Here is a 26,011-nt window from a genome sequence, read left to right as displayed (position 1 = left end):
CTTGTGCAATTGGTTTGCAAAGTGAAACCTTTTTTTTTTTTTTTTAACATGAAAGAACTGGTTATTCCGACTTCGGTATTTGGCAGACATTTTCTTGAAAAGAAGGAAAGCTAGACTTACTACATTGAGAACAATTAACATTATTTGTTGTCAGTGTTATAAAATTCAAGCTTTCTAGAAAAATTAGAATTTTGGAAAGTTTTATTAGCTTTTGTGAGCATAGAAGCTTTTTCAAAGACATTTTTTGATGAGATTTTCTTCCTGAACTTAAAAACTTCTAGCAAGTGTGATTTCTTTTTTTTTTTTAATATTGTAGTTAAATGTGTGAACATTTGGAAGAACTACATAACTTCATGAACTGTTTTTCACATGACTAATGTGAAGGTAAAAGATCATTTGAAGTGCAAGATAGATCAATGGATTTTTATGTAACAAAGAAAAGTTCATTGATATGACTTCAGATTCCATGTTACAGTTGCCCTTTAGAATTGTTGAGTTTTGGTGTGTTATCAGAGAAAAATATCCAGAATTCTCTGAAAAGGCTGTTAAAGTATTCCTCCTTTTTCTATTGTACATATTTGTGTGAGGCCAGTTTCTTCATGTACTTCAGCCACAACTGACTGAACATTTGGAATATCTACATAACTTAGTGAACTGATAGTGAGCAGAAGCAGATTTGAGAATCCAGCTATTTGGGGGAAATATAGTTATTTGTTATGAAAATATGTTGTTTTTGTTAACATGTAACGTGTTTGTTATTTTTATTTAAAAAAAGTGATTTTTGAAAAACATATCAGTTTATTGCTGGCTTAGGCAGCATGGCCCTGGGCCAGGGGGACATGCAGATGCTTGAAGCATTCTATATTTTGTTTTCTTTTTCCAGTGTTCACAGTGGGCTCCAGTGAATGAAGTGACTTACCTAGTTGAGGGCTTTTCTGGCATCAAGCCTCATCTCCAACTTCTCTAAAAAAAAAAAAAATCTGTTAATTTTAATTTACGATGTGCATGTCAATAGATATCCACATAAGCTCTTTGGTATCCTCGGTAATTTTGAAGAGTGTAAAGGGGTCCTCAGACCAGACTGTTTCAGAACCATTGTTCTGTGGAGTGACTGGTGAGAGTATGTAGCTTACTAGTGAGAGGTTAGAGGAAGCTTAGAGGACAAGGCCTTTGGAAGAGAGAAAGTCAAGAACTAAGTTTTGGGCATCAGTAGGATTATCATTTTGGGTATGCAGATCACTAAGATTTAGGATAAGAGTAGTGTTGGAGAGAAAGGAAGCCACTTAAGTGTTAAAATCTTTATTTTTTATTTATTTTTTTTTACTTAAAAATAACCTTTACTTTGTGCCACATATTCATTTCTTTGTGTTAAAATCTTTAAAAAAAGAACTGTGTTATGGTAAGTGATGGTAGAACCCTTCTGTAATGAGTGAATCGGCAAGGCCACAGTGCACTGGAAGGTGCTGGGTTAGGTCACTGGCCGGGAAGTCTGATATGCTGGTAGGGTAACATAAAGCTGCTATAATGAAGAGACCCAACAATAATGTGGTTTTGAGAAGACAGTGTTTATTTCTTTCCATTTAACAGTTCTTTTTTTCCCATTTAACAGTTCTAAAGTGAGTGATACGATTGGTGGTGAAGCTTTGTTTCATATGGTCACTCCAGGGACGAGTTTTTTCTGTTGCATTATTTTGTCATGTTTTAGGGCACATGGCTGTCTGCATGAACCAACTCTGAGAGCTGGGGAATCATGTGCCCAGGAAGGAGAGACTAGAACCAGGTGGATAATTGGCAGTCTTTGCCATTCTTGAAAACGAGGCTATCTTTTAGATTTGTTGTACCCTCTGTAATGCACATATTAGGTGAAGAGTTGATGATGAATCAAGACTAGTGAAATAAAAATATGATCTTTATAACATTTGTTTAGGGATTGAAGTAAATGAATTTATCTGTAAATGTCTAAGTAAAGTTCACCTGCCTGCTCTTTACATTGAGAATGAGATTAGCATGTTGTGGGATTAGTTTTTCAGTTTAGGGATTCCATCCTTCGTAATTCTTTTGTATTAGGGTTGTGTTTAACTTCATACAGACATACGGATGTTGAAGGGAAGAGTTAATGTAAAAGATGACACAAAACAATGAATGTTGGGTTTAGCATTACTTTAGCAACTGTTCACTGGCTGTTATCACCAAGTTCCCGCAGACTTTAGCAACTGTTCACTGGCTGTTATCACCAAGTTCCCGCAGACTTTAGCAACTGTTCACTGGCTGTTATCACCAAGTTCCCGCAGCAGGAGGAAGAAATTTTCTATTTGCATTGCAGACTTGTCTTCTCTTACTTGTTATTGAATCTCTTTTTCTGTCCTGGGTGTCAGGCGCCTTGCTGTGACAAGCTTTATACTTGCCGGCTGTGTCACGATAACAATGAAGACCATCAACTAGATCGCTTTAAAGTAAAGGAAGTGCAGTGTATAAACTGTGAAAAAATCCAACACGTAAGATTTATGACATATTTTCTTTCTTTTTAAAAGCTTTATTAAAATGGTTTGAAAAAACCCAGACTATTGCAGATAAGGCTAAACTCTTAGAGTAAACAATATCTTTGGTTTAGATGTTTAAAAACTTGTAAAAATAAAACTGCATACACTTTAACATAAATTCTAAGTATTCAAATAGTAACTCTAGGTATTATGGTTAATTTATTCAAATTTTTTATTATGTATCCTTTTTAGGCCCAGCAGACTTGTGAAGAATGTAGCACACTGTTTGGAGAATATTACTGCAACATATGCCACCTGTTTGACAAAGATAAGAAGCAGTATCATTGTGAGAACTGTGGAATTTGTAGGTACTGTATGTAAAATGTTGTTTTCTAATTATGTTTTCTAATTATTGTATCTGGACAATAATGCTTTTTATAGTCAACTTTATTGGGACATAATCTATATCTGATAAAAAGCATTTAGGGGTCTCATTGTGTTTTGATAAATAATTTGTCTGTTACTATCAGCACAGTCAAGCTATAGTTAACAGGGGTCCTCAAACTACCCCGTGGGCCACATGTGGCGGTGTGAATTGTATTTGTTCCCGTTTTGTTTTTTTACTTCAAAATAAGATATGTGCAGTGTGCTTAGGAATTTGTTCATAGTTTTTTTTTGAACTATAGTCTGGCCTACCAACGGTCTGAGGGACAGTGAACTGGCCCCCTGTTTAAAAGTTTGAGGACCCCTGTAACATGTCCATTATTCTAAAAAGTCTCTTTATACCTCTTCTTGCAATAATCTTTAATTTGCTAATCAACTATTATGTGGCTATTTAAAATTTTACCTTTAGGATATGAAATATGTTTTAATGAAGTGCTTTGTAGGCAACTAAGGTAAAAAATCAGGTTAGCTTTTTTAAGTATTTTTTAAAAATTATCAAATACTGGCAGATTTTATAAAAATTAAAAGATATAGGAACATAGCAATAACAAAAAAAACTAAACCACAGTCTAACTATTCATTGACAAGCTACTGTTGACGTGTTGATGGTCTAGGGCAGCGGTTCTCAACCTGTGGGTCGAGACTCCTTTGTAACAATGAAAATATGTCGCGGCCCTTCGAAGATTCCCTGAAAAATCAACTCACAAAAGGCAGATTAATTGGAGAAAAGGCACACAAATTTATTTCATGCATATACATGAGAGCCTTCAGAATGAAGACCCAATCCCCCACTGGGTGCAGACCATCCTGAAGTTGTAGAAACAATGGGGAGAGCAGGGTGGGGGTGGGTGGGAAAGAGAATTCTGTTGAGGGACAAAAAATTGACTACTGGGGAGAATTAAATGGGCTTGAAGAACACACAGTGGTGTGGAGCAAAGTCTGCTGGGCCTACAGAGCAGACTGTGGTTTACGATAAAAGTCTGCCCAGGTTTTGGACAGGTTTTAGTCTTCCTTTCTGTGATAATAGGTTGAGTTAATAAAAACTCAGGGAAGGGACCAGGGGTGATAGTTTTCTTTTTTGGTAGGTCCAGACTTTAGGCAGATAAGGGAACTTCAGAGAACAGCTTTATTCTATGCTTTGGGAGAGATGTTTGGGTTGTGGGGTAGGGGGTGGGGGTCAAAAAAACCCCTGAGGCTCCTTTTTCAGTTCAGCAAGTACAAAGTGCTGTATTTTGGATATTGGTTTCTGGCCCTCAGTAGTATATGGCATTCTTTTTCCAAAAACTTTGGAGTATGGATACATACAAGAGCATGTATGTAATATGTGTTATTAAGTGTGATAGTACATGTTATAAGCCACCCGAATTAAGAAAGGAGTATCACCAATACTGTTGACACTCAGGGTGTTCTGTGCTCCAATAAGTTTTCTTCTTATCCCCACTGGAGATAGTCACCATCTTGAAAAATTTAAATCACTTTCTGGCTTTGCTTTTATTTCTTTTAGTATTATTATATATTTTTTAGAGACAGAGTCTCACTTTATCGCCTGTGGTAGAGTGCCATGTTGTCATAATTCACAGCAACCTCCAACTCCTGGGCTTAGGCATTTCTCTTGCCTCAGCCTCCTGAATAGCTGGGACTACAGGCACTCGCCACAAAGCCTGGCTATTTTTTTTGTTTTGCAGTTTGGCCGGGGTTGGGTTTGAACCCGCCACCCTCAGTATGTGGGGCTGGTGCCCTACCCACTGAGACACAGGCACTGCCCTGGCTTTGCTTTTAAATGGTTTGCTTTTAAAGAAGAACAACAGACATACCAAATAAATTCTGTGAATTTTAGTAAAAGTGAACTCACTTGTGACTGTCACCCAGCTCAAGAAATAGAACATTCTCAATCCTTTGCAGCTTCCCGAATGCCCCCTTACAGGTTAATATACTCTCCCAAAGGTAACTGCTGTGCTGACTTTGAGCTGTTTAACTAGTGTACTCATGATGTATGCTCTTCTGTGTTTTGTTTTATATGTTTTAAGGCCATGTCCTTAGCTGCTCACGTGCTTAGAGTTGTACTTCCTCTATGATTGACCTATTTATTCTTATTATGTGTGTAATGTCTCTCTTTAGTACTGTTTCTTGCCTTAAGATCTAACGTATCCATATTGGCTTTCTTCTGTTGAATTTTTATTTGTGTATCCTTTTCCATACTTTTATTTCTGGACATTTTTGTGGACTTTTAAGGCATGTATCTTGTAGATCATGTGTAGCTGAGTTTTATTTTTTTGTCAAGTTTGATAAAGACTGTCTTTTAATTGGATTGTTTAGTCTATTTATTATTAATGTAGTTATATATTTGTATTTGTTTTTTTAATTTTTTAATTTTTCTTTTTTTTAGAGACTTGGTCTTGTTATGTTGCCTGACTGGCCTCAATTTCCTGGGCTTATGCGATCTCCTGCCTCAGCCTACTGAGTAGCTGGGACTGTAGGCTGTATTGGTGTTTCAGTGTACAGTTTTTCTTTTTTCTTTGCTCTCTTGCCTTTTTAAGATTAATGTGTTATTTTTCTAGTTTACTTTTGTTCTCTATAGCCTTGTTAATAATTACACGTTCTTCTATTATTCTCTTAGTGGTTATCTTAGAAGTGTTATAGCATACATATTTGGCTTGCTAGAACGATACGTTTCTTTCCGGATAGTGTGAATACTTCAGACACCGAGTATTTATGTGCTATTGTCCTGTGTTCACTATTTCTGTTGTTGTTCTTTTCTGAGTCTCCAGCATTATTTTTGATGTTGTTTTCCTTCTACTTGAAGAATCCTCCTCAGTATTACTTTTACTGAGGCTCTGCCAATGTTAGATTTTCAGAATTTTTTGCCTCTTTGAAAAATGTCTATATTTTGCCTTCATTTTAAAGTGATATCTTTGCTGGGTATATTCTGGTTCCATAGTTTATGTTTTAAAATCAACTGTTAGGATTATTATGGATTTTTAGAGGGTAATGTGTCTTTTTACTCTTTTACTCCTCTCTTGCTCCTTTAAGCCATTGGGTTTTTTCATTTTTTAAAGACAAGGTTTTGCTCAGTTGCCTCATCTAGAGTGCTGTAAGGTTATAATAACTCACTGCAACCTAACACTCCTGGGCTGAAGCGATCCTCCTGCCTCAGCCTCCCAAGTAGTAGGTGTACACCACCACACCCATTGATGTTTCTATTTTTTTTTTTTTGTAGAAATGGGGAGGCCTCTCTTTTGCTTAAGCTATTCTTGAACTCCTGGGCTCAAGTGATCTTCCTGCTTTGGGCTCCCAAAGTGCTAGGATTATATGAGTGAGCCACTGTACCTGGCATTAAGTCATTGGTTTTTAGCAGTTTTTCCATAATGTGTCTGTGTGTGTGTAGTATTTATCTGGCTTAGGGTTTGTAGAGTTTCTTGAATCTGTGGCTTGATGTCTTCTGTCATATTTAACATGTTCTTGGCCATTTTCTCAAAATAATGTTTCTGCCCCATTTTCTTGCCTTTTTTGCAACTCCACTTGGAGACTTTTTCACTATGTCTCAGGTCTCTTGTATTTTTTCCTGTATTTCTCTTTATGTACTTCATGCTCAAATTAGATCATTTCCACTGGTTTATCTTCCAGCTCTCTATTCTGCTGTGTGTTCAATCAGTTGGTAAGCCTATAGAGTTTTTCATTTTAGTTTTTTTAAAGTTGTAGGATTTACATTTGTTTATTATATGTGTAGTTTTAGAGACAATGTCTTGCTCTGTCACCCAGGTTCACATTTATAGCTCACTGCAGCCTTATACTTTTGGATTCAAGCAATCCTTCTGCATCAGCCTCCTGAGTAGCTGTGACTGTAGGCATGTGCCACCACACATAGCTAATTTTTTTTTTTTTTGGAGAGATGGGGGTCTTACTATGTTTCTTTTTGTTTGTTTGTTTTTATTAAATCATTATTTTGTACCTTGATGCATTTATGGGGTTCGGTGTACTGATTTGATATACAGTGTGAAATGTTTACATTGAACTAAGTAACACATCCATCACAATTATACTCTAGTCTTAATAGTTTTGTGGGTTTGCTGTAGATGGCCTCTATCAGTTTAAGAAATATCCCTTCTATACCAATTTCTTAAGTGTTCTGATCATGAAAGGATGCTGGATATTATCAAAAGCTTTTTCTGATCAATTGAGAGAATCATATGGTCTTTGTTTCTTAATTTGTTTATGTGCTGAATTATATTTATAGATTTACGTATATTGAACCAGCCTTGAGACCCTGGGATAAAACCGACTTGGTCATGATGTATAATTTATTGATGTGTTGCTGGATTCTGTTTGTTAGGATCTTGTTGAATATTTCTGCATCAGTATTCATTAGTGATATTGGTCTATGATTTTCTTTTCTTGTTGAGTCTTTCCTGGTTTGGGGATCAAGGTGGTGGTTGCTTCATAGAACATGTTGGGTAGTATTCCTTCTTTTTCTATATTTCGGAAAAGGTTGAGTAATATAGGTACTAGTTCCTCTTAAAAGGTTTGTTAGAATTCTGATGTGATGCCATCTGGTTCTGGGCTTTTCTTTTTTAGGGAGATTTTGCATAGTTGATGCTATTTCAGAACTTGATATGGGCCTGTTCAACATTTCCACTTGATTCTGGCTAAGTCTTGGAAGGTGCTGTGCTTCCAAGTATTGGTCACTTTCCTTCAGATTTTCATATTTCTGAGAATAAAGTTTCTTGTAATATTCATTAATGATTTTTTGAATTTCTGAGGAGTCTGTTATTTGTTTTTGCCATTTCTGATAGATGAAAATAGAGATTTTACTCTTTTTTTCCTGGTTAGGTTAGCCAAGGGTTTATCTGTTTTATTGACCTTTTCAAAAAACCAACTTTTTGATTTATTAATCTGTTGTATAATCCTTTTGTTTTCAATTTCATTTAATGCTGCTCTAATTTTGTTAATTTCTTTTCTTTTGCTGGGTTTGGGAATGGAATATTCTTCCTTTTCCAGTTGCTTGAGATGTCCCATTAGGTTGTTAACGTCCTCTCTTTCCGTTCTCTTGAGGAAGGCTTACATTGCTATAAATTTCCCTCTTAGGACTGACTTTGCCATATCCCAGAGGTTCTGATAATTTGTGTCTTCATTATCGTTTTATTCCAAAAATTTGGTAATTTCTTTCTTAATCTTGTGTCTGACCCAGTTATCATTCAGCATAAGGTTATTTAGTTTCCATGTTTTTGTATGAGTATGCAGATTCCTTTTGTTACTGAGTTCAAGTTTTATTCCATGATGGTCTGAGAAGATGCAAGCAATAATTTCTATTCTTTTAAACTTGCTGAGGTTAGACTTGTGACCTAAGATGTGATTAGTTTTGGAGTATGTTCTGTGGGCTGATAAGAAGAAGTTGATGATGAAGTTTTGTTAGGATGAAATGTTCTGTACATGTCTTTTAAATCCAAATATTTAATGGTGAAGTTTAAATCTAAAATTTCTTTGCTCAGCTTCTTATTGGAGGATCTATCCAACACTGCCAAAGGAGTGTTAAAATCTCCTACTATTATGGAGCTGGAGGAAATCAAGTTGCTCATGTCTGTTAGAGTTTCTCTTATAAATTGAGGTGCATTCTGGATGGGCGTATAAATATTAATAATTGAAATCTCATCATATTGAGTGTTACCCTGAAGAAATATGAAGTGACCATCCTTATCCTTCCTTACTTTTGTTGGTTTAAAGCCTATTGTATCTGCAAATAAAATTGTAGAACCTGCTTTTTTCTGATTTCCATTTGCCTGGAATATAGAGAACCATCTCTTCACCCTGAGTCTGTATTTATCTTTTAAGGTAAGATGAGATTCTTGTATGCAGCAGATATCTGGCCTGAATTTTTGTATCCAGTCAGCTAACTTGTGCCTCTTTAGGAGACAATTTAAGCCATTTACATTAATTGAGAATATTGATAAGCCTGGTAGAGTTTTGGTTATTAAGTTTTTCAATAGTCGAGTGGACATTTTTAATCCTTTCGCCACTGTGGAAGTTGGAATTGATCAAAAGTTTCTGAGTGAGTTTACTTTTGTGGTGGAGGATTGCGCTGGTCATTATGGAGGATAGGTCTGAGAATATTCTGGAGAGCTTGTTTAGTTATGGCAAATTTCTTCAACATGTGAATGTCATTGAAGTATTTAATTTCTCCATCATAAATGAAACTCCGTTTAGTTGGATACAGGATCCTGGGGTGAAAGTTATTTTGTTTTAGGAGATTAAAAGTCGATGACTACCCTCTTCTATCTTGAAAGGTTTCAGCAGAGAGGTCTGCAGCCATTCTAATATCCTTCCCCTTGTAGGTTATGGTCATTTTTACGTCTGGCTGCTTTCAGAATTTTCTCCTTTATATTAACTTTAGTGAAGTTAATTATGATGTGTCTGGGAGTTGTCTTATTTGGGTTCAGTTGTGTTGGGGTTCTGAAACTGCTATCTGAATTTCAGAATCTTTTAGCATGTTTAGAAAGTTCTCCTTCATAATCTCATGAAGAAGGGCCTCTGTGCTTTGCGAAGCAACTTCGTCGCCTTCAGGAATTCCTATAAGGTGAATATGAATTTTCTTCAAATTATCTCAGAGCTCTCTGAGAGAGTGGTCCGTTATTGCTCTCCATTTATCTTACTCTTACGGCGCTTGGGAGTTTTTGCCTTCAGTGTCTGAAATCCTTTCTTCTGCTTGCTCCATTCTGTTACTGAGGGATTCCACTGTGTTTCTCATATCTTGGAGGTCTGAAAATTCTTGTCTCAATGTGTCAAAATCTCTGGTGATTTTGTCTTTGAATTCATTGAATTCTTGAGACAACTTTTGAATTGCTCCTTGAATTTCCAATTCCAACTTTACCTCCATTCTATTAATCTTATTTGCAATCCAAACAGTCAATTTGATTTCTAACATCTCAGCCATTTGTCTAGGAATGGGATCTTCAGTTGTGTCTGCCGTATCATTCCTTGGGGGAGTTGATCTACTCTGGTTATTCATGTTACTGGAGTTTTTTCGCTGATTCTCCCTCATGATTATTTTACACTATTTGGGTAGATGTGCAGATAAGGTGAAGTTGAGTTGGGAGTCTCCTGGAGTAGTGATTAACCAGCCATTTTCCCAAGAGCTGTGAGTGGTGTCTGTACCTTTTACCCTAGAGCTTTGCAAAGGACCCATAGAGTGCTATGGCCTGAGACACTGGGGTCTTACTTGGTGTAGTGGGGCTAAGTGGCTCTGTCTTGTTTTCAACTGGTCTCTGTCCTACCCTAGTGAATTAGTTTCTCTGGGTTGGAAGTCTCTCTTTTTGTAAAGATCTTTCTACTCTTTGTACCTTTCCCACATAAATTTCTCAAATAGCAACTAAGATCTATGCCCTTTTTTTTTACATCCTATGTAATTCTTATTTTCAATTCTCTTTATATACTTTTATTATTATTTCTTTTTACTTATCTATTCTTTGCCAATCCATATTCTATTTATGGGATGGAGCCTCACTCTGAGGCCTGGCCTGTGGCCACAGCATTTACCTGGCTTAAGGAGACCTTGATCCCCTCATACAGGGGGTCCTTCTAGCTTTGCCTTTGGAAGAACATGCGTAGTAGGTTCTCACTATGATAAAATGCAGTTTGTAGGCATTTTTTTTTTTCTTTCTCTATTTGGTGGAGGTGGGGTCTTGTTTCTGCTCATGCTGGTAGGAGCTCCTGACTTCAAGAGACTCACCCACCCTAGCCCACCAGAGGCTGGGAATTGCGGGTGTGCGTTATAGCACCCTACCGTTCACCACTGTTACTCCTATCTCTCTCTATTCTTTTCTTCTTTTTGTCAGTCTGTCTTTTTACCTCCCTTTCCTTTTTATTTTCTCTTTATATCTTTTCTCCCTTATTGTTCTTTACTTTTCTCTTACTTTTGATCCTACCAAAGGAAACTTCAACACCTTAGGTCAGAGACAAAGTCACTTAAAGAGGAAGATGAAGTGAAATAGTAGGATAAGGAGGCAGACAAAAAGAAAACACTCATGAGGAAGAACCAACAAGAAAATTCTGGCAACATAAAAAAGCAGAACCAAGCAAACCTCCAAGGGACTGTGATGTAGCTACTACAGAGGGTTTCACCCATAAAGAAATGTTAGAAATGACAGAAAGGGAATTTAAAATATGGATGGTAAAAGCAATGAAGGAAATTGCTGAGAAAGTGGAAAATAACCAAAAGGAAATTAAAAAACAGAACCAAAAAAAGGATGAAAGATATGAAGAATATAGAAAGATTATAGAGGAGTTTAAGGAATTGAAGCAGTCAATGAGGAAAGTTTAAGATGCTGTAGAAGGTATCAATAACAGGTGGGACCATGTAGAAGAAAGAATCTCAGAGGTAGAGGATAAATCTCCTGAGCTAACACAGGTAAAGAGGCAGAAAAGAAGAGAGAGAAACGAGAATGTTCAGTGAGACAATTAGGGCATTCATGAAGTGTTCAAACATATGAATTATAGGTATCTCAGAAGGGGAGGAAGAATGCTCCAGAGAAATGAAAGCCCTACTAGAGGATATTGTAAATGAAAATTTCCCAAGTATCACCAGCGATTCTGACAGAATTCCTTTTAGAGGGATATTGAACCCCAGGTTATCTCACCTCAAATAGAGCTTCTGCAAGACACATTGCCCAAAGTCAAGATGAAAGAAAATTTTACAAGCAGCCAGAAATAAGTGTCAGTTGACCTACAGGGGCAGATCCATCAGGGTGACAGTGGACTTCTCAGCTGAAACTTTCCAAACCAGAAGAGAAATGGTTATTTTTCCAACCAGAAGAGAATGTTTGTTTTGTTTAACTTTCTTAAAACAAATTTCAGCCCAGAATTTTGTATCCTGCTAAGCTTTAAAATTGATGGAGAAATTAAATCTTATACTGATAATGTAAACATTGAGGAAGTTCACCATAACAGGATCAGCTCTACAGGAAATACTTAGACCTATTCTGCACACTGACCATCACAATGGACCACCAGCAAACTAAACACCAGAAACTAAGGGACAAAACTTAGCTTCCACAATGATGCAAAAGATAAAACTAAGCAATGGACTTTCACAAAATAAGACTAATAGAGCACCACCACACTTACCAGTTTTCTCAATAAATGTTAATGGCTTGACTTCCCCACTGAAGAGGGACAAGCTGGCTGATTCGATAAAAAAGCACAAGCCATTCATATGCTGCTTACAGGAAACCCACCTAACCTTGAAGGACAAAGCAAGACTTCGGGTGAAGGGATGGAAAACAATATTTCAGGCAAACGGAAATCAGAATAAAGGAGGGTTTGCAATTTTATTTTCAGATAGAAGTGCATTTAAAGCAACTAAGATCAAAACAGACAAAGACACTTCATATCGGTCAAGGGAACAATACAACAACAGGACATTTCGGTTCTAAATATTTATGCACCTGACTTAAATGCTTCAAGATTTCTGAAACAGACTTTGATTGGTCTAAACAATATGATAGCCTATAATACCATAATAGTAGGGGACTTTAACATTCCTTTTATAGAGCTGGACAGATCCTCTATGTAAAAACTAGACAAAGATACAAGGGACTTAAATGCAACCCTAGAACAACTGTGCTTAATAGATATATACATAACACACCATTCCAAACCTAAGGAATATATGTTCTTGTCAGCCTGTGGAACATTCTCCAAAATCATATCCTAATACACAAATCAAAACTCAGAAAAATCAAAAGAATTAAAATTATATCCCTTGTATCTTCTCAGGTCACAAGGCAATAAAGGTGGAATTCAACTCCAACAAAAATTTTCATCACTACACAAAGGCATAGAAACTAACAATTTTATGCTGAACGGCAGTTGGATCTAGGAAGAGATTAGGGAGGAAATCATTAACTTCCTTGAGCATAACAACAATGAAGACACAAGCTACTAAACCCTGTGGGACACCGCAAAAGCAGGCCTAAGAGAGAAATTTATCGCATTAGATGCCTGTGTCACAGCCTACCATTGCAACTTCCTGTCAGAGCCTGGGACTGGCCAGGTCTTGGGCCCTGGTTAACTAGGTTCTGGATGCAGACCACTAAGCTACCTTGCTCAGGAACAATTTCTCTTTCTCTCTCTCTCTCTCTCGGTGTTCTGCAGGCAGGCGAGGAGACAGAGTCAGAGTAAGCAGGTCCGTGATAGAATGTGCATGCTCCTGACTACCTTCTCCTGCCTAACATAGGAGGATCTCTTGCCTCTCAACAGCATAGGTTTAGAGACTGCCAATTCACCAATGCTCTCATCTCATAAGCTCTCATGCTTGTTAGGAAACCTAAATCCCTCTCTCCATGCCCTTTCCACCAAGGTGTTCCATTATTGAGCTATACAGGTATTTCTTATAACTCTCACTCCTAGCCATAGGCTATATGGGCTGCTACATGCCCGCATCTGAAAAATAGAAATAAAGCACGTCAACAATCTAATGAATCTTCTTAATGAAATGGAAAGGAAGAGCAATCCAATCTCAACCTGGCAGAAGAAAAGAAATAACCAAAATTAACTCAGAAATAAACAAAAGAATCATTCAGGGGCAGCACCTGTGGCTCAAAGGAGTAGGGCATTGGCCCCATATACTGGAGGTGGTGGGTTCAAACCCGGCCCCGGCCAAAAAAAGAATCATTCAGAAAAATTAGTGAAACAAGAAGTTGGTTCTTCAACAAAATAAAATAAATCAATAAACCATTGGCCAGACTAACCAGAAACAGAAAAGTAAAATCTTTACTAACCTCAATCAGAAACAAAAAGGGGTAAGTAACTCATACAGAGATATAAAAGATTATTTCTGACTTCTACAAAAAACTCTTTGCCCAGAAATTTGACACTGTGGAGAAAATGGACCAATATCCTAGACTTAACCAGGAAGACATAGATCTTTTGAACAAACCAATATCATGCACCGAGATTGAAGAAACAGTAAAAAAAGCTTCTAACAATAACAAAGTCCAGATCTAGATGGCTTCACTGCAGAATTCTATCGTAACTTCAAAGGTGAGCTTCTACCTATACTGTGGAAACTATTCCGAAACATTGAGAAAGAAGGAACCTTCCCCAACACATTCTATGAAACATCACCTTGAATCCAAAAACCAGGAAAGGCCCCAACTACAAAAGAGAACTATAGACCAATTTCAGTAATGAGTATTGATGCAGAGATACTCAACAAAATCTTAGCTAATAGGTTGTAGCTACACATTAAAAAAATTATACATCACAATCATGTAGGCTTGGGGTTACATGATTGTGTAACCAATTGTAACCAAGGGATGCAAGGTTGGTTTAACATACACAAATCTGTAAATGTAACTTACCATATTAATAGAGGCAAAAAGAAAGACCGCAGATTCTCTCAATAGATGCAGAAAAAGCATTTGAGAAAATTCAGCATCCTTTTCTAATACCTAATAAGAACACTTAATAGGTATGGGTGTACATTTCTTAAGCTGATTGAAGCCATCTATGACAGACCCACAGCTATCATCATACTGCATGGAGTAAAACTGAAAGCTTTTCCACTTAGAACTGGAAGCAGACAAGAATGTCCATTATTCCCACTACTATTCAACATTGTGCTGGGAGTTCTAGTCATTGCGGTCAGCCAAGAGAAGGATACTGTGGGCATCCAAATGGGGGCATAGGAGGTCAAACTCTTGCTCTTTGCTAATGATATGATCTTATACTTAGAAAATCCCAGAGATTCAATCACAAAACTCCTGGAAGTGGTCAGGAAATACCTTAATGTCTCAGGGCATAAAAATCAATGTCCACAAATTGGTAGCCTTTGTATACTTCAATAACAGCCACGCTGAGAAGCAAATCAGGGATATAGTTCCTTTCATAGTAGCTTCAAAGGAAATGGGATACTTAGGAATATACTAAATGAAAGAGGTGAAGGATCTTCATAAAGAATTATGAAACCTTAAGAAATAGCAGAAGACGGGCGGTGCCTGTGGCTCAGTCGGTAGGGCGCCGGCCCCATATACCGAGGGTGGTGGGTTCAAACCTGGCCCCGGCCAAACGGCAACCAAAAAAAATAAAAAAAACAAGAAATAGCAGAAGACATTAACAAATGGAAGAACATATCATGCTCTTGGATGGGAACAGTCAACACTGTTAAAGTGTCTATTCTTCCCCAAGCAGTCTACAGATTTGATGCAATCCCCATCAAAATCCAACATCATACTTTGAAGAACAGTAAAAATAGTACTTTGTTTTGTATGGAACCAGAAAAGCCCATATAGCTTAGTAATAAAAACAAAGCTGGAGTCATCACCGTACCAGACTTCAGGTTATATGACAAGTCCACAATAATAAAAATAGCATGGTCTTGGCACAAAAATAGAGACATAGACATATGGAACAGAGTAGAAAATCAAGAGAAGAAACCAGTTTCTAATTACCATCTGATCTTTGATAAACCAAACAAAAACTTACACTGGGAAAAAGAATCCCTATTCAACAAATGGTTCTGGGAGAACTGGTTAACCACATATAAAGGACTGAAACTGGACTCATACCTTTCACTACTTACGAAGATTGACTCAAGATGGTAAAAACTTTAAATCTAAGGCATGAAATGGTAAAAATCCTGGAAGAAAGTGTGGGAAGAATTCCTGATGATGTTGGACTTGGAAAAGATTTTATGACAGAGACTTTAGTGGCAGTTACAGCAACAACAAAAGGAAACAAATGGGAATTAAATGGAAAAGCTTTTGTACAGCTAAGGACACAACAAGTAAAGTAAAAAGACAACCTTCGGAACAGGAAAAGGTATTTGTAGTGTATGAATCTGACAAATTGTTGGTAACTAGTATCTACAGAGAGCTCAAATTAACAAAAAAAGAGCAAACAATCCCATCTTCCACTGGGCAAGAGACATGAACAGAACCTTCTCTGACGAAGACAGATGAATGGCTAACAAACATTTGAAAAAAATTCTCATTGTCCCTGATGGTTAGAGAAATGCAAATCAAAGCCATCCTAAGATTTCACCTAACCCAGTGACAATAGCCTACATCATAAAGGCTTAAAGCTGCAGATGCTGGTGTGGATGTGAAGAGAGACGAACACTTTCACACTGCTGGTGGGACTGCAAACTGATGCAACCTTTTTGGAAGGAAGTATTGAGAATCCTCAACTCAAATTAGACCTCCCATTTGATCTTGCATTCCCAATACTGGGCATCTACCCAGAAGAAAAAAAAAAAGATTTTATCATAAACGACATTTGCACTAGGCTGTTCATTGCAGCTCAATTTATAATTGCCAAAATGTAAAAACAACTTAACTGCCCATCAATCCAGGAATGGATTAACAGGCTATGGTATATGTATACCATGGAATACTATTCAACCATTAAAAAGATGAGAGTTTACATCTTTTGTATTAACATGGATGGGAAGTGGAACACATTCTTAGTAAAGTTCACAAGAATGGAGAAGCAAGAATCCAATGTACTCAATTCTAATATGAAGCTAGTATGTGATCTAATACCCACATAAGAGAAAAACTCTTTTCAAGGTGGGGGGGGCCAGGGTACAAAGGAGTGGGGGAGAGGGACAAGTGTGATCCCTTTTAATGGGCACAATATTAGGGTGTATGGCACACCTCTTAGGGGTGGGACACAATTATAAGAGGGACTTTACCTAACAAATGCAAACATTGTAACCTAATTCTTTGTACCCTCAATTAACCTGAAAAAAAAAAAAAAAGAAAAAGATGAGAAAATCAAAGTTAGTCCTAGATCTTTGGGCTGCAGATGGATGTAGCAGCATGAAAACAACTCTCATCTCGTTATTCATCTCAATCAGGGCTTCTGGGTGATCAAGTATAGGGTCAGTGGCCTACACTTTACAAGGAATCTTTTTCTGAGCATTAGGTCTCAGTGAGTTAAAATACTCAGTAAACCACATCATAAACAGATGTGCTGTCATCGAGGCTTTGTTATTCCTTTATGGAGCACCAGCAGAGGACCCATGTAGGAGTGTATCTCAGAGTCACTGTGTGTGTTATGCCCTAACACATGAGTTAGCCTGTTCTTTCAAGCTATGAAGTCAGACATGGGCTTCTCCTCTCTAGATATGAAAATCCTAGATGGTCTTTCTTCCATTAGAAGGCTGTTTTGTCCACATTGAAAATAGTTGTTTAGCATAACCACCTTCATCAGTGATCTTAGCTAAGTCTTCTGGATAACTTGCTGCAGCTTCTGCATCAGCACCTGCTGTTTGATCTCGTGCTTTTGTGTTATAGAGACGGCTTTTGAAACCTCATGAATGAACTGCTGGCTTTCAGTTTCTTTTCTGCAGTGCCCTGACCTCTGCCAGCAGTCACAGAATTGAAAGTTGGGGCTTTGCTGTGGTGTAGGCTTAGATTTAAGGAAATGGTTGTGACTGGTCTTTTATTCAAACCACTGTCTCCCTATCAGCAATAAGGATGGTTCTCTTTTCTTATCCTTTGTGTGTAGCACTTTCAAGAACTGTTTCTCTGCATCGGTAAATTGGCTAACTCTTTGATGTAAGAGGCCTAGCTTTCAGCCTGTCTTGGCTTTCCACATGTCTTCCACACTAAGCTTTTGATTGAAAGTGAGAGATACGCAACTCTTGACACTTACAGGCCTTAGTGAGTCTGTTAATTAGCCTAATTTCAATATTATTATGTCTCAAGGAATAGGCAGAGTTGAGGAGGGGGACGGAGGAGGGGAATGGCTGGCCGGTGGGGCAGGTGGAATACAAAGCATTAATTAAGTTTGCTTTCTTCTGTGGGCATGGTTTTTAGTGCTCCAAAACATTGAGAGTTGTAACATCAAAGATCACTGGTTAAAGATCACCAGAAAATATAATAACAACGAAAAGTTTGGCATATTGAGAGAATTATTAATACCAAAATGTGACAGGCATGAAGTGAGCGTGTGCTGTAGGGAGGTGGCACTGATAGAATTGCTGAACTGGGGTTGCCACAAACCTTTAATTTGCAAAAACACACTATCTGTGAAGGGCAGTAAATTGAAGTGCAATAAAAAATAGGAAGCCTATAGTTTAATAACATGGAAACCACTGAACTGCGGTGGACATTGTTAGCATTCTTCATTCCATTGTTTAGGTCCTTACTGCCATCTGGTATAATTTTCCTTCTGCTTTGAGGGAATTCCTTAGCATTCTTACTGTGTGCCTCTACTGGTAACAAATCCTTTTGGCTCTTGGGTATTAGAAACCTCTTTAATTTGCTTTTAATTTTGAAATTTGTCTCCCAATTTACTTATCCTCTGTTCCTTTTTAAAAATTCTCTTTTCTTCCTATCCCATTTTGAATTCCTGCGTGTTTTCACGTTGACTAATCTTTTTGTTAGTAATATCTAACTTAATTGTCAGACCCCAGATTTTAAAGGTTATGATATATAGCCATATCACGTAATCCTCTATAGCTATCAAGAAGAAGGAAGTGATTTTATATAGAACGGAAATAGTATAATCTTCAGGATATATTAAGTTCTAGAACAGCATATGTAGAAATAATCAATTTATGTAAGAAATAAAACCCAAAGTGTGAATGTGTGTGTCTCTTTCTCTGTGTAATATTTTATAGAGAAAAAGCCTTAGGCGGGTAGAAACCATTCTGTTCAGTGCTTACATTTGAAGAGGGATGTTGGAGAGAGGGTGACGTGGTTTGTATTTTATTTTTTTACCATAGATTAAACTTATGTATTATATAATGAGTAAATTGTCACTATAGTAAAAATAATGTAATCTTTCGGCTTTTATATGTTTTGTTAGGATTGGTCCAAAGGAAGATTTTTTCCACTGTTTGAAATGTAACTTATGCCTAGCTATGACTCTTCAAGGAAAACACAAGGTATATAATTTTAGTTTGCATACTTTTTAAAGTATCCAATGTTTTTGAAAATTGGTTAAATTCTAATATGTTTTGGAACCATGCTTATTTTTAGATATTGCCAAGTACAGCTATATTGCTTTTTGTAATCAAATACTCTACCACTGAGTTATACCCCCATATATTGCTTTTTAAAAAAGCATTATTAAGAATTATTCTAAAATGTATGCCTCAGAATATCTGATCTATGTGATTCCTTTGTTTCCTATAGCGTAAGTATGTTTATACCAGTCTTTAGCATAACGTTGACAACTTCTAGGATGTTTTACGGGTTCTTAGCACTGGTACTGCCTCTTTTTTAGCTTTTTTATTTTTATTTATCTTGTTATTTCAGATTAATTTATCGGTACACACAATTAGGTTACTTTGTTTGTTAGGTAAAGTCCAAGTTGTAGTTGAGCCCTTCAGCCAGGAGGTGTGCTGCACCCCCGCGCGTGCCTGTGAGGTGAGAGCTCGCAGATCCCTCCTGCTCCCTCCTCCCCTTCCCCCATTTGACTTTCGTTGTGTTTCCCCCCTGTGTGGGTGTGCATCTACTTATCTACTAGTTTTCATTTTAGTGTCGAATAAATTGAATGTTTGCTTTTCCATTCTTGTTCTCCAGATCTGTCCACCGGTACTGCTTTAAGAATAACTTTAAAACAGCAGCAGAAATACACTGAGCAGTGTGACCTTATTAGCTCAGCATTCTAAGAAAATTTAGAAAATATTTTTATATTTCTTTTTTTAATTAAGACATTTTTAATGTGAATGTAGAAATTATATCACAATCTCAGGCCCCTCTTGTTGAAAAGTAGTTTAATAAAGTATTGCATTTATAGTGCTGATTGTACCTACTGTAGGAATTTAGAGAATGGGGGATTAGGGTAGAGCAGAGTGCAAATGATGTTTGTGCAAGTATAGAATATTCCAAATGAAGGGGAACAGTGTGAGTGGGAATGCTGTGAATGACCATTGAGAGAGAGACCAAGGCAGACACTGACTGGGAAGAGAGTATTTGAAGTCATTTGCTTATCAGTGTAGTGGGTTCAGCAGACAATAAGGATAAGAAGAGACTAAAGAAATAGAATATTAGATAGTACTTGGCATAAATAGTAAAGTGGTAAGGAAAATTGGAAGAGTAATGAACATTGAGGATCTGGTAACAGGGTATTATGGAAAAAGGATGGGGCTGTGTAAGATGACTCAAGATTTTCATCCCTGGCTATGGCTCTTGATTAGTAGATTGTGAATTTTTTGGAGATAAAAGATTGAGTTTGGTTGTTAAACTTGAATTTGGGGTGATGGCAAGACATGCTGGTAGAGATAGCCAGGAGTCAATAGGCTCCTGCGGGTTACGTTGCAGTGGTGCTTTGTGGTTTCTAGAAACACATGGTGTGTGCATACATTCCTGCCGGCCAGTTTGCTTCCTCACCTCAGCATTGGCAGCTCGTCAGCCTGCAGATGCCATTGACATCAGATGTGCCATGACTGCAGAGATGTTAAAATGTGTGTGAGATGCACTTTAGAATCAAATGTGTATTTTATAAATAAGGAAAATAAAACTAAATAAGTGGTGGTTTATCCAGAATTCTAAGGGTTAGTGAATGGCAGAGCTGAGATTATAATCCAGGTTTTAACAATTTGTTATTAAACTTATTTTGTTTAATAACAAAATACTATATTCGGTTATTCTTAAAAAGCTATGTGTATATTTTTTCTTGAGGTATTTTTGTTGTGTTGTTTCTCGGTTATCTTTTATTATCTATAGTAGTAAGTGGTCCTGCTGTCTACAAAGTGCTTCTATTAAACCCCAGGAGTCACCCTGGCTGATGTTTCCCCTCACTCCCTATATCTAGTCAGATGTTAAATCTCGTCAAATGAGGAACTCACGCTCTGGAGTCAGCCTGCTGGAGCTGAAATTTAATTTTATCTCTTTCTGTGTGTAACTTTGGAAATTATTTAGCTTGTTTAGGCTGTTTAGATACTTCAGCTATAAAATGGGGTAGTAATCATAACTTTGTTCATCCAGGATTGTGAGAATGAATAATGAGGTACTGAATGTGGCGTGTAGTAAATCTCAATAATATCATTATTGTCACTTAGTCTACTGATTCAGGGAAGTGGCTTTGGAGTAAAACACGAAAGATAGATTCTAAACCTTACTTATTATCTTTGAATCTTGGTAAGTGTCTTGACTCCCTAAGTCACTTTTCTATAAAAGTAATTTGAATAATTAATAATTAAAAAGCATTTTCATTGTTGCAGGTAATATGCCAACCCTGAATTAGTTGTGAGAAGTGAAGAATTGTTTAACTCTTTTCTAACATAGGAAGCATGTATTAATGTTAGCTATTATTTTTAATAAATTGGTTTTACTATTTTTATGACTACCAATGTTATGTGTGACATTTTCATCTAGTTAAGCTTTTGTTAATGTGGGCTTCTCTTTTTAAACAGTGTATTGAAAATGTTTCCCGGCAGAATTGCCCAATATGTTTGGAGGTGAGTTTAAAATACTTTTTACTTTGGAAATCTCTGTGGATTTTAAAACAGTTGGCTGTCACATTGTCTTTGCATAAGCACTGACTTTTGTCCTCTCTGCAGGACATTCACACGTCCCGCGTTGTCGCTCATGTTCTGCCATGCGGACATCTTTTACATAGGTAAAGTAACTTTTTTCCTCAAAGATGTTTGAAAATAGTGGAGAAAATTTTTGTTTTACTAAAATAATGTTACCTTTTTTTTTTCAGAACATGTTATGAAGAAATGCTGAAAGAGTGAGTAACTGATGATATTTTAAAAATTGTAATAGTCAAATGTTTTTTGTGTGTGTGTAGGGTGGGGACGTGGGCCAGTATTATTGCTGCTTACACTGTACTGGCATGGCAGTGTTTATATTGAAATGGTGAGGGTAGATGTAGTGTTAACCTGGACAAAGTATCTTCAGTACACAACTCACATTGGTCCTTATATTTCGAGGCTTCTCTCCTCTCACGATTAGATGCCTCTTGTTCCGGCCATACACAACAGGGAACACGGTCTCTGCTAGTGGCAGTCACAGTGTTTTAAATGCTGAGGAATGGTGCTCAAAATTTTGTTAGATTGTAATGTTAGCTTAGTATAGTGAACTGCAAAGAAAGTTGGTGAAAAGATTGTACAGAGTGGAGGCTTCGTTGTGGGGAAGGATGTTAAAATGAGATGAGGTTAGGAATGAGGACAGTATATAAAAATGTATTTTGGGGTCCTGCAAATTGATGAGTAGAAATTGTAATTTAACATGAGAACTGGAGAGAAAGAAATTTTTTCAAATTTTTAGAAACAAAATAATATTATTGGAATAATTTTGAAGGAATACAATCTCTTCTTTGCATGAATGTATTAAGAAATTAAAGTTGTTTAGCTTAAGAAGTAGCTTAATTGGTTTTTAAAAATATATGAGGTATATTCTACAAAGAATATAAACTAATATCTCTCCATTTGGAGAACTCAGGAAACAAACTTAAGTTTAAAGAACACCAGGAGATACAGAATTTATTCTAAAACGTTTGTAGTATAAAGGTTCACAGGTTCCTAAGGGACTACCTTGAAATAAAGGATAACAACGAGTTCTGGGTGGTTTACGTGCCATCTGCTTGTATACCCGAGTCGACTCACTCTCCATTTGATGTCTGGAAAGTGACCGCTCCGTCTCTTCTAGAGGCTACAGATGTCCCTTGTGTATGCACTCTGCACTGGACATGACCCGCTACTGGCGCCAGCTGGACGATGAGGTGGCTCAGACTCCTATGCCGTCAGAGTATCAGAACATGACTGTGGATGTGAGTGGAATCAGTGCTTAAAACTTTTCAGGTTCCTTACTGACATTCTTGTTTATTTTTGCCCTTTTGCTCAAATTTGTCTAAAAAATGCTACTTTGACATAGATGCCAATGTAATGGTTAATGAAACGGCAGAACTGATCTTAAAATTTTAGTTACATTGCATTCAGACCAGAAGGAAACAATCCTAAATATCTTTGTGCAGGCAGCAACACTAGATGGCAGGCAAAAACTTCATTCTGAATTATTCACACATTACTTTTCAGAGTAACTCAGTAATATAACTGACTAGAGGAGGACCGCTAGTCTGATGTTTCAATTATGTTGTATTTTTAGTTATTTTGAATTTTATTTCAGGAGAACATGTTTGCTGATTTTTGAAGATTATTTTGGTTTTTGACATTTATTGCCCTTTTTATTCTGTCTTAGACCTAGTTTATTTGGTCTTAATTAGCCTATAACCAAAAGTACAAAAAGTATTTTCATGCCTTCTGTCTCATGGAGAATGACCATCTTTTTCCCTTAACTGAGAAATGTTCCTATCTCTTCACAGACAGTATTGAGTTATAGCTCAGAATGGGAATGCTAGGTAGCTGGGACTGTAATAATTTTTGAACATACTGTAATTTTATGAACATCTTCAAATACTTTTACACACAAAGATAAAAACTACATAACAAAGCCAAATAAAATTATTTTTCATTTTATTCACACTAGAGTGTTTTCATAATTCATGTGGTTAACTGACTTGTTAGGGTAATGAAAATCACTTTCCAAATATTGATAATCAAGTGATATTTTACTAGAGGCTGAAGTGTGCTGTGTTTTACATAGATAACTTTTTAAATAATAGCTTTATTAAGACATAATTCACATATCATGCAACTCATTTAAAAGTATATAAATCAATTCTTTTTAGTATATTCATGTAGTTATGCAAATGTCACTGTTATTTAGAACATTTTCATCATCTCAGAAGAAAACTGTACCATTAGCAGTCCCTTCTCAACTCCCCAGACTTAGGACAATCACATATCTACTTTTGAATTTAGATCATATTTTTAAAGACATTATTTTCCAAATTATAATTTCGAGCAACTTTGGAAATTTTCTGCTTGTTGTGGTGACTGTTAGACAGCTAATGCTTTTCTTGCACAGTGATGTATTAATTCATTTTCTAGGTCGGCACCTTCCTTTTTTAGGGTCTCACTTTGCACCAGAAATGGTTAATTATTATTATTTTTTTTTTTTGTAGAGACAGAGTCTCATTTTATCGCCCTCGGTAGAGTGCCATGGCATCACACAGCTCACAGCAACCTCCAACTCCCGGGCTTAAGCGATTCTCCTGCCTCAGCCTCCCGAGTAGCTGGGACTACAGGCACCCGCCACAACGCCCGGCTATTTTTTGGTTGCAGTTTGGCCGGGGCCGGGTTTGAACCCGCCACCCTCGGCATATGGGGCCGGCGCCCTACCGACTGAGCCACACGCACTGCCAGAAATGGTTAATTATTAAATGGTATCTTATTGTCATTTTAGGGATGAGCCAAAAGCCTCTTTTTAGGCCGGGTGCAGTGGCCCACGCCTTTAATCCCAGCCCTCTGGGGGGCTGAGGTGGGAGAAATCCTTGAGCTCAGGAGTTCAAGACCAGCCTGAGGAAAGCAAGACCCGGTCTCTACTAAAAATAGAAAAACTAGCCAGGTGTAGTGGCGGGCACCTGTAGTCCCAGCTACTCAGGAGATAAGAGGATCCCTTGAGCCCAAAAGTTTGAAGTTGCTGTGAGCTGTGATGTCATAGTGCTCAACCCGGGATGACAGAGTGAGACTCTTGTCTAAAAAGAAAAAAAGCCTCTTTCTTTTTACTCAGTTTTAGGAACTCTTCTTTTTGGCCTTTAATTCATTTCTGAGGCATAGGATACTGGGAATTAGTAAACCTAAAAAATAAACAAAAAATGTTATTAGTATAAAAATTTCAGTTTTAACGACTAAGATAAATTTTTAAATGTTAATGACAGGGAATGAAGTCATGTAAATTATTTTGAATTTTAAGTATTAGATGTTGATCTGATTATGCCTAGGGTAGTTTTTTTGTTAGTATTATTTATACTATTTGAGCTATTTTAAAATAAGCCTTTTTTGTTCAAATCTGCATTTTCATTTTCTAAATTCAAAACCAACATTAATAGCCTCTTTAGAGTTTTCAGTGAAAAGATAAAAAATATTTCTACTTATGGAAATGTTTAGACAAATATATGTATTTTCACATACTTACTATGATTTTTAAGGGATTTCTATGAGCAGATAATACTATTTGTATCTGTAAGGTTTAATTTAAATTCATCTCTTCACTCTTCAGATTCTCTGCAATGACTGTAATGGACGATCCACAGTTCAGTTCCATATACTAGGCATGAAGTGTAACATTTGTGAGTCCTACAATACTGCTCAAGCTGGAGGACGTGGAGTTTCCCTGGATTTGCAGTGACCAACCTTACTATACTGGATAAAACAGCATTTTCAGATAGAGAAAAGATTTTCCTTAGTGTCCTGTTGTAACGTGTTATAATCTGTGCATTAGAGTCGATGTGTTTTGTACTAGTGTCACAGCATAAAATAATACTACAAGTACTTAAGGATTCAGGGTCTCTTAGAGAATTACCATAGCTCTGTACTGAGTGAGAGCCACTGTGCTTGCATTTTGATTGGAAATCCCTTTATTGTCAGTTGATGAGAAGCCAGTGATGTTTGCCACCGACATTCACATTCACACAAGTATGTTTCACTTTCATGGAACTTTCAGTGACACTGCACGCAGAGTTCATTTTTAGTTCTTGATAGAACTGCACTTAATTCTCAGTAGTATTCTTGACTTTTTAAGGACTGTGCTATAAATGAAAATACATTCCACCTTATTGTTAAAAATCTAATTATGTACACTTAGAATTTTCTATGTCAGTCCTTTGGATCCTTTAAATGTGAATTTTGGTGTAATAACTGAATAAAATTATATTGAAGCAGTGCTTTATAGAAATTTTTTTTCTAAGATTATGTATTTTGGGCTCAATGAGGGCAATATAGTCAATTTTTTAATGTAGAAGAAATTTTCTTTTGAGATATTCTTCCATAAGAGTAGATAATAAAAATGTTATGTAAAATAATAGGAATATTCCAAAACTTTAAGAAAAACATCAGCATTGAAAATAATTTAGGTTGCCCAAAATTATTTCTTCAAAGGATTCTTCAAAGAATCACTCATGCATTCTTTTAGCAAGTATTTATTAAGCAAGTACTGTGTGGTGACAAAAGTAAACAATGAAGACAGTAGCCCCTGCCCTCACGGGGGCACTGCTAGGCTTCCTCATATTTAATC

At 36.8% G+C, this 26,011-nt stretch overlaps 1 protein-coding gene across 3 annotated transcripts in view; it reads left to right on the top strand.

Annotated features, from left to right (window-relative positions):
* Nucleotides 1–25,661, top strand: part of RCHY1 (ring finger and CHY zinc finger domain containing 1) — a 28,908-nt gene extending 3,247 nt beyond the window's left edge. Inside the window, exons 2-10 of one of the 3 annotated variants that reach the window (XM_053583815.1) lie at nucleotides 2,376–2,495; nucleotides 2,733–2,848; nucleotides 18,732–18,810; nucleotides 19,184–19,294; nucleotides 21,286–21,330; nucleotides 21,433–21,491; nucleotides 21,579–21,605; nucleotides 22,526–22,646; nucleotides 24,998–25,661. In XM_053583815.1, the coding sequence (XP_053439790.1) occupies nucleotides 2,376–2,495; nucleotides 2,733–2,848; nucleotides 18,732–18,810; nucleotides 19,184–19,294; nucleotides 21,286–21,330; nucleotides 21,433–21,491; nucleotides 21,579–21,605; nucleotides 22,526–22,646; nucleotides 24,998–25,126 (807 nt within the window). In that variant the 3' untranslated portion in view covers nucleotides 25,127–25,661. Of the gene's footprint in view, nucleotides 1–2,375; nucleotides 2,496–2,732; nucleotides 2,849–18,731; nucleotides 18,811–19,183; nucleotides 19,295–21,285; nucleotides 21,331–21,432; nucleotides 21,492–21,578; nucleotides 21,606–22,525; nucleotides 22,647–24,997 lie in introns of those variants that run through there. The other 2 variants (XM_053583894.1, XM_053583978.1) reach the window with 2 other exon arrangements.
* Nucleotides 25,662–26,011: the final 350 nt, after the last annotated feature.

The sequence above is a fragment of the Nycticebus coucang genome, chromosome 1 (assembly GCF_027406575.1).
Source record: "Nycticebus coucang isolate mNycCou1 chromosome 1, mNycCou1.pri, whole genome shotgun sequence".
In the NCBI taxonomy this organism is placed as follows: domain Eukaryota; kingdom Metazoa; phylum Chordata; class Mammalia; order Primates; family Lorisidae; genus Nycticebus; species Nycticebus coucang.
This window is presented reverse-complemented; position numbering and strand designations above follow the sequence as displayed.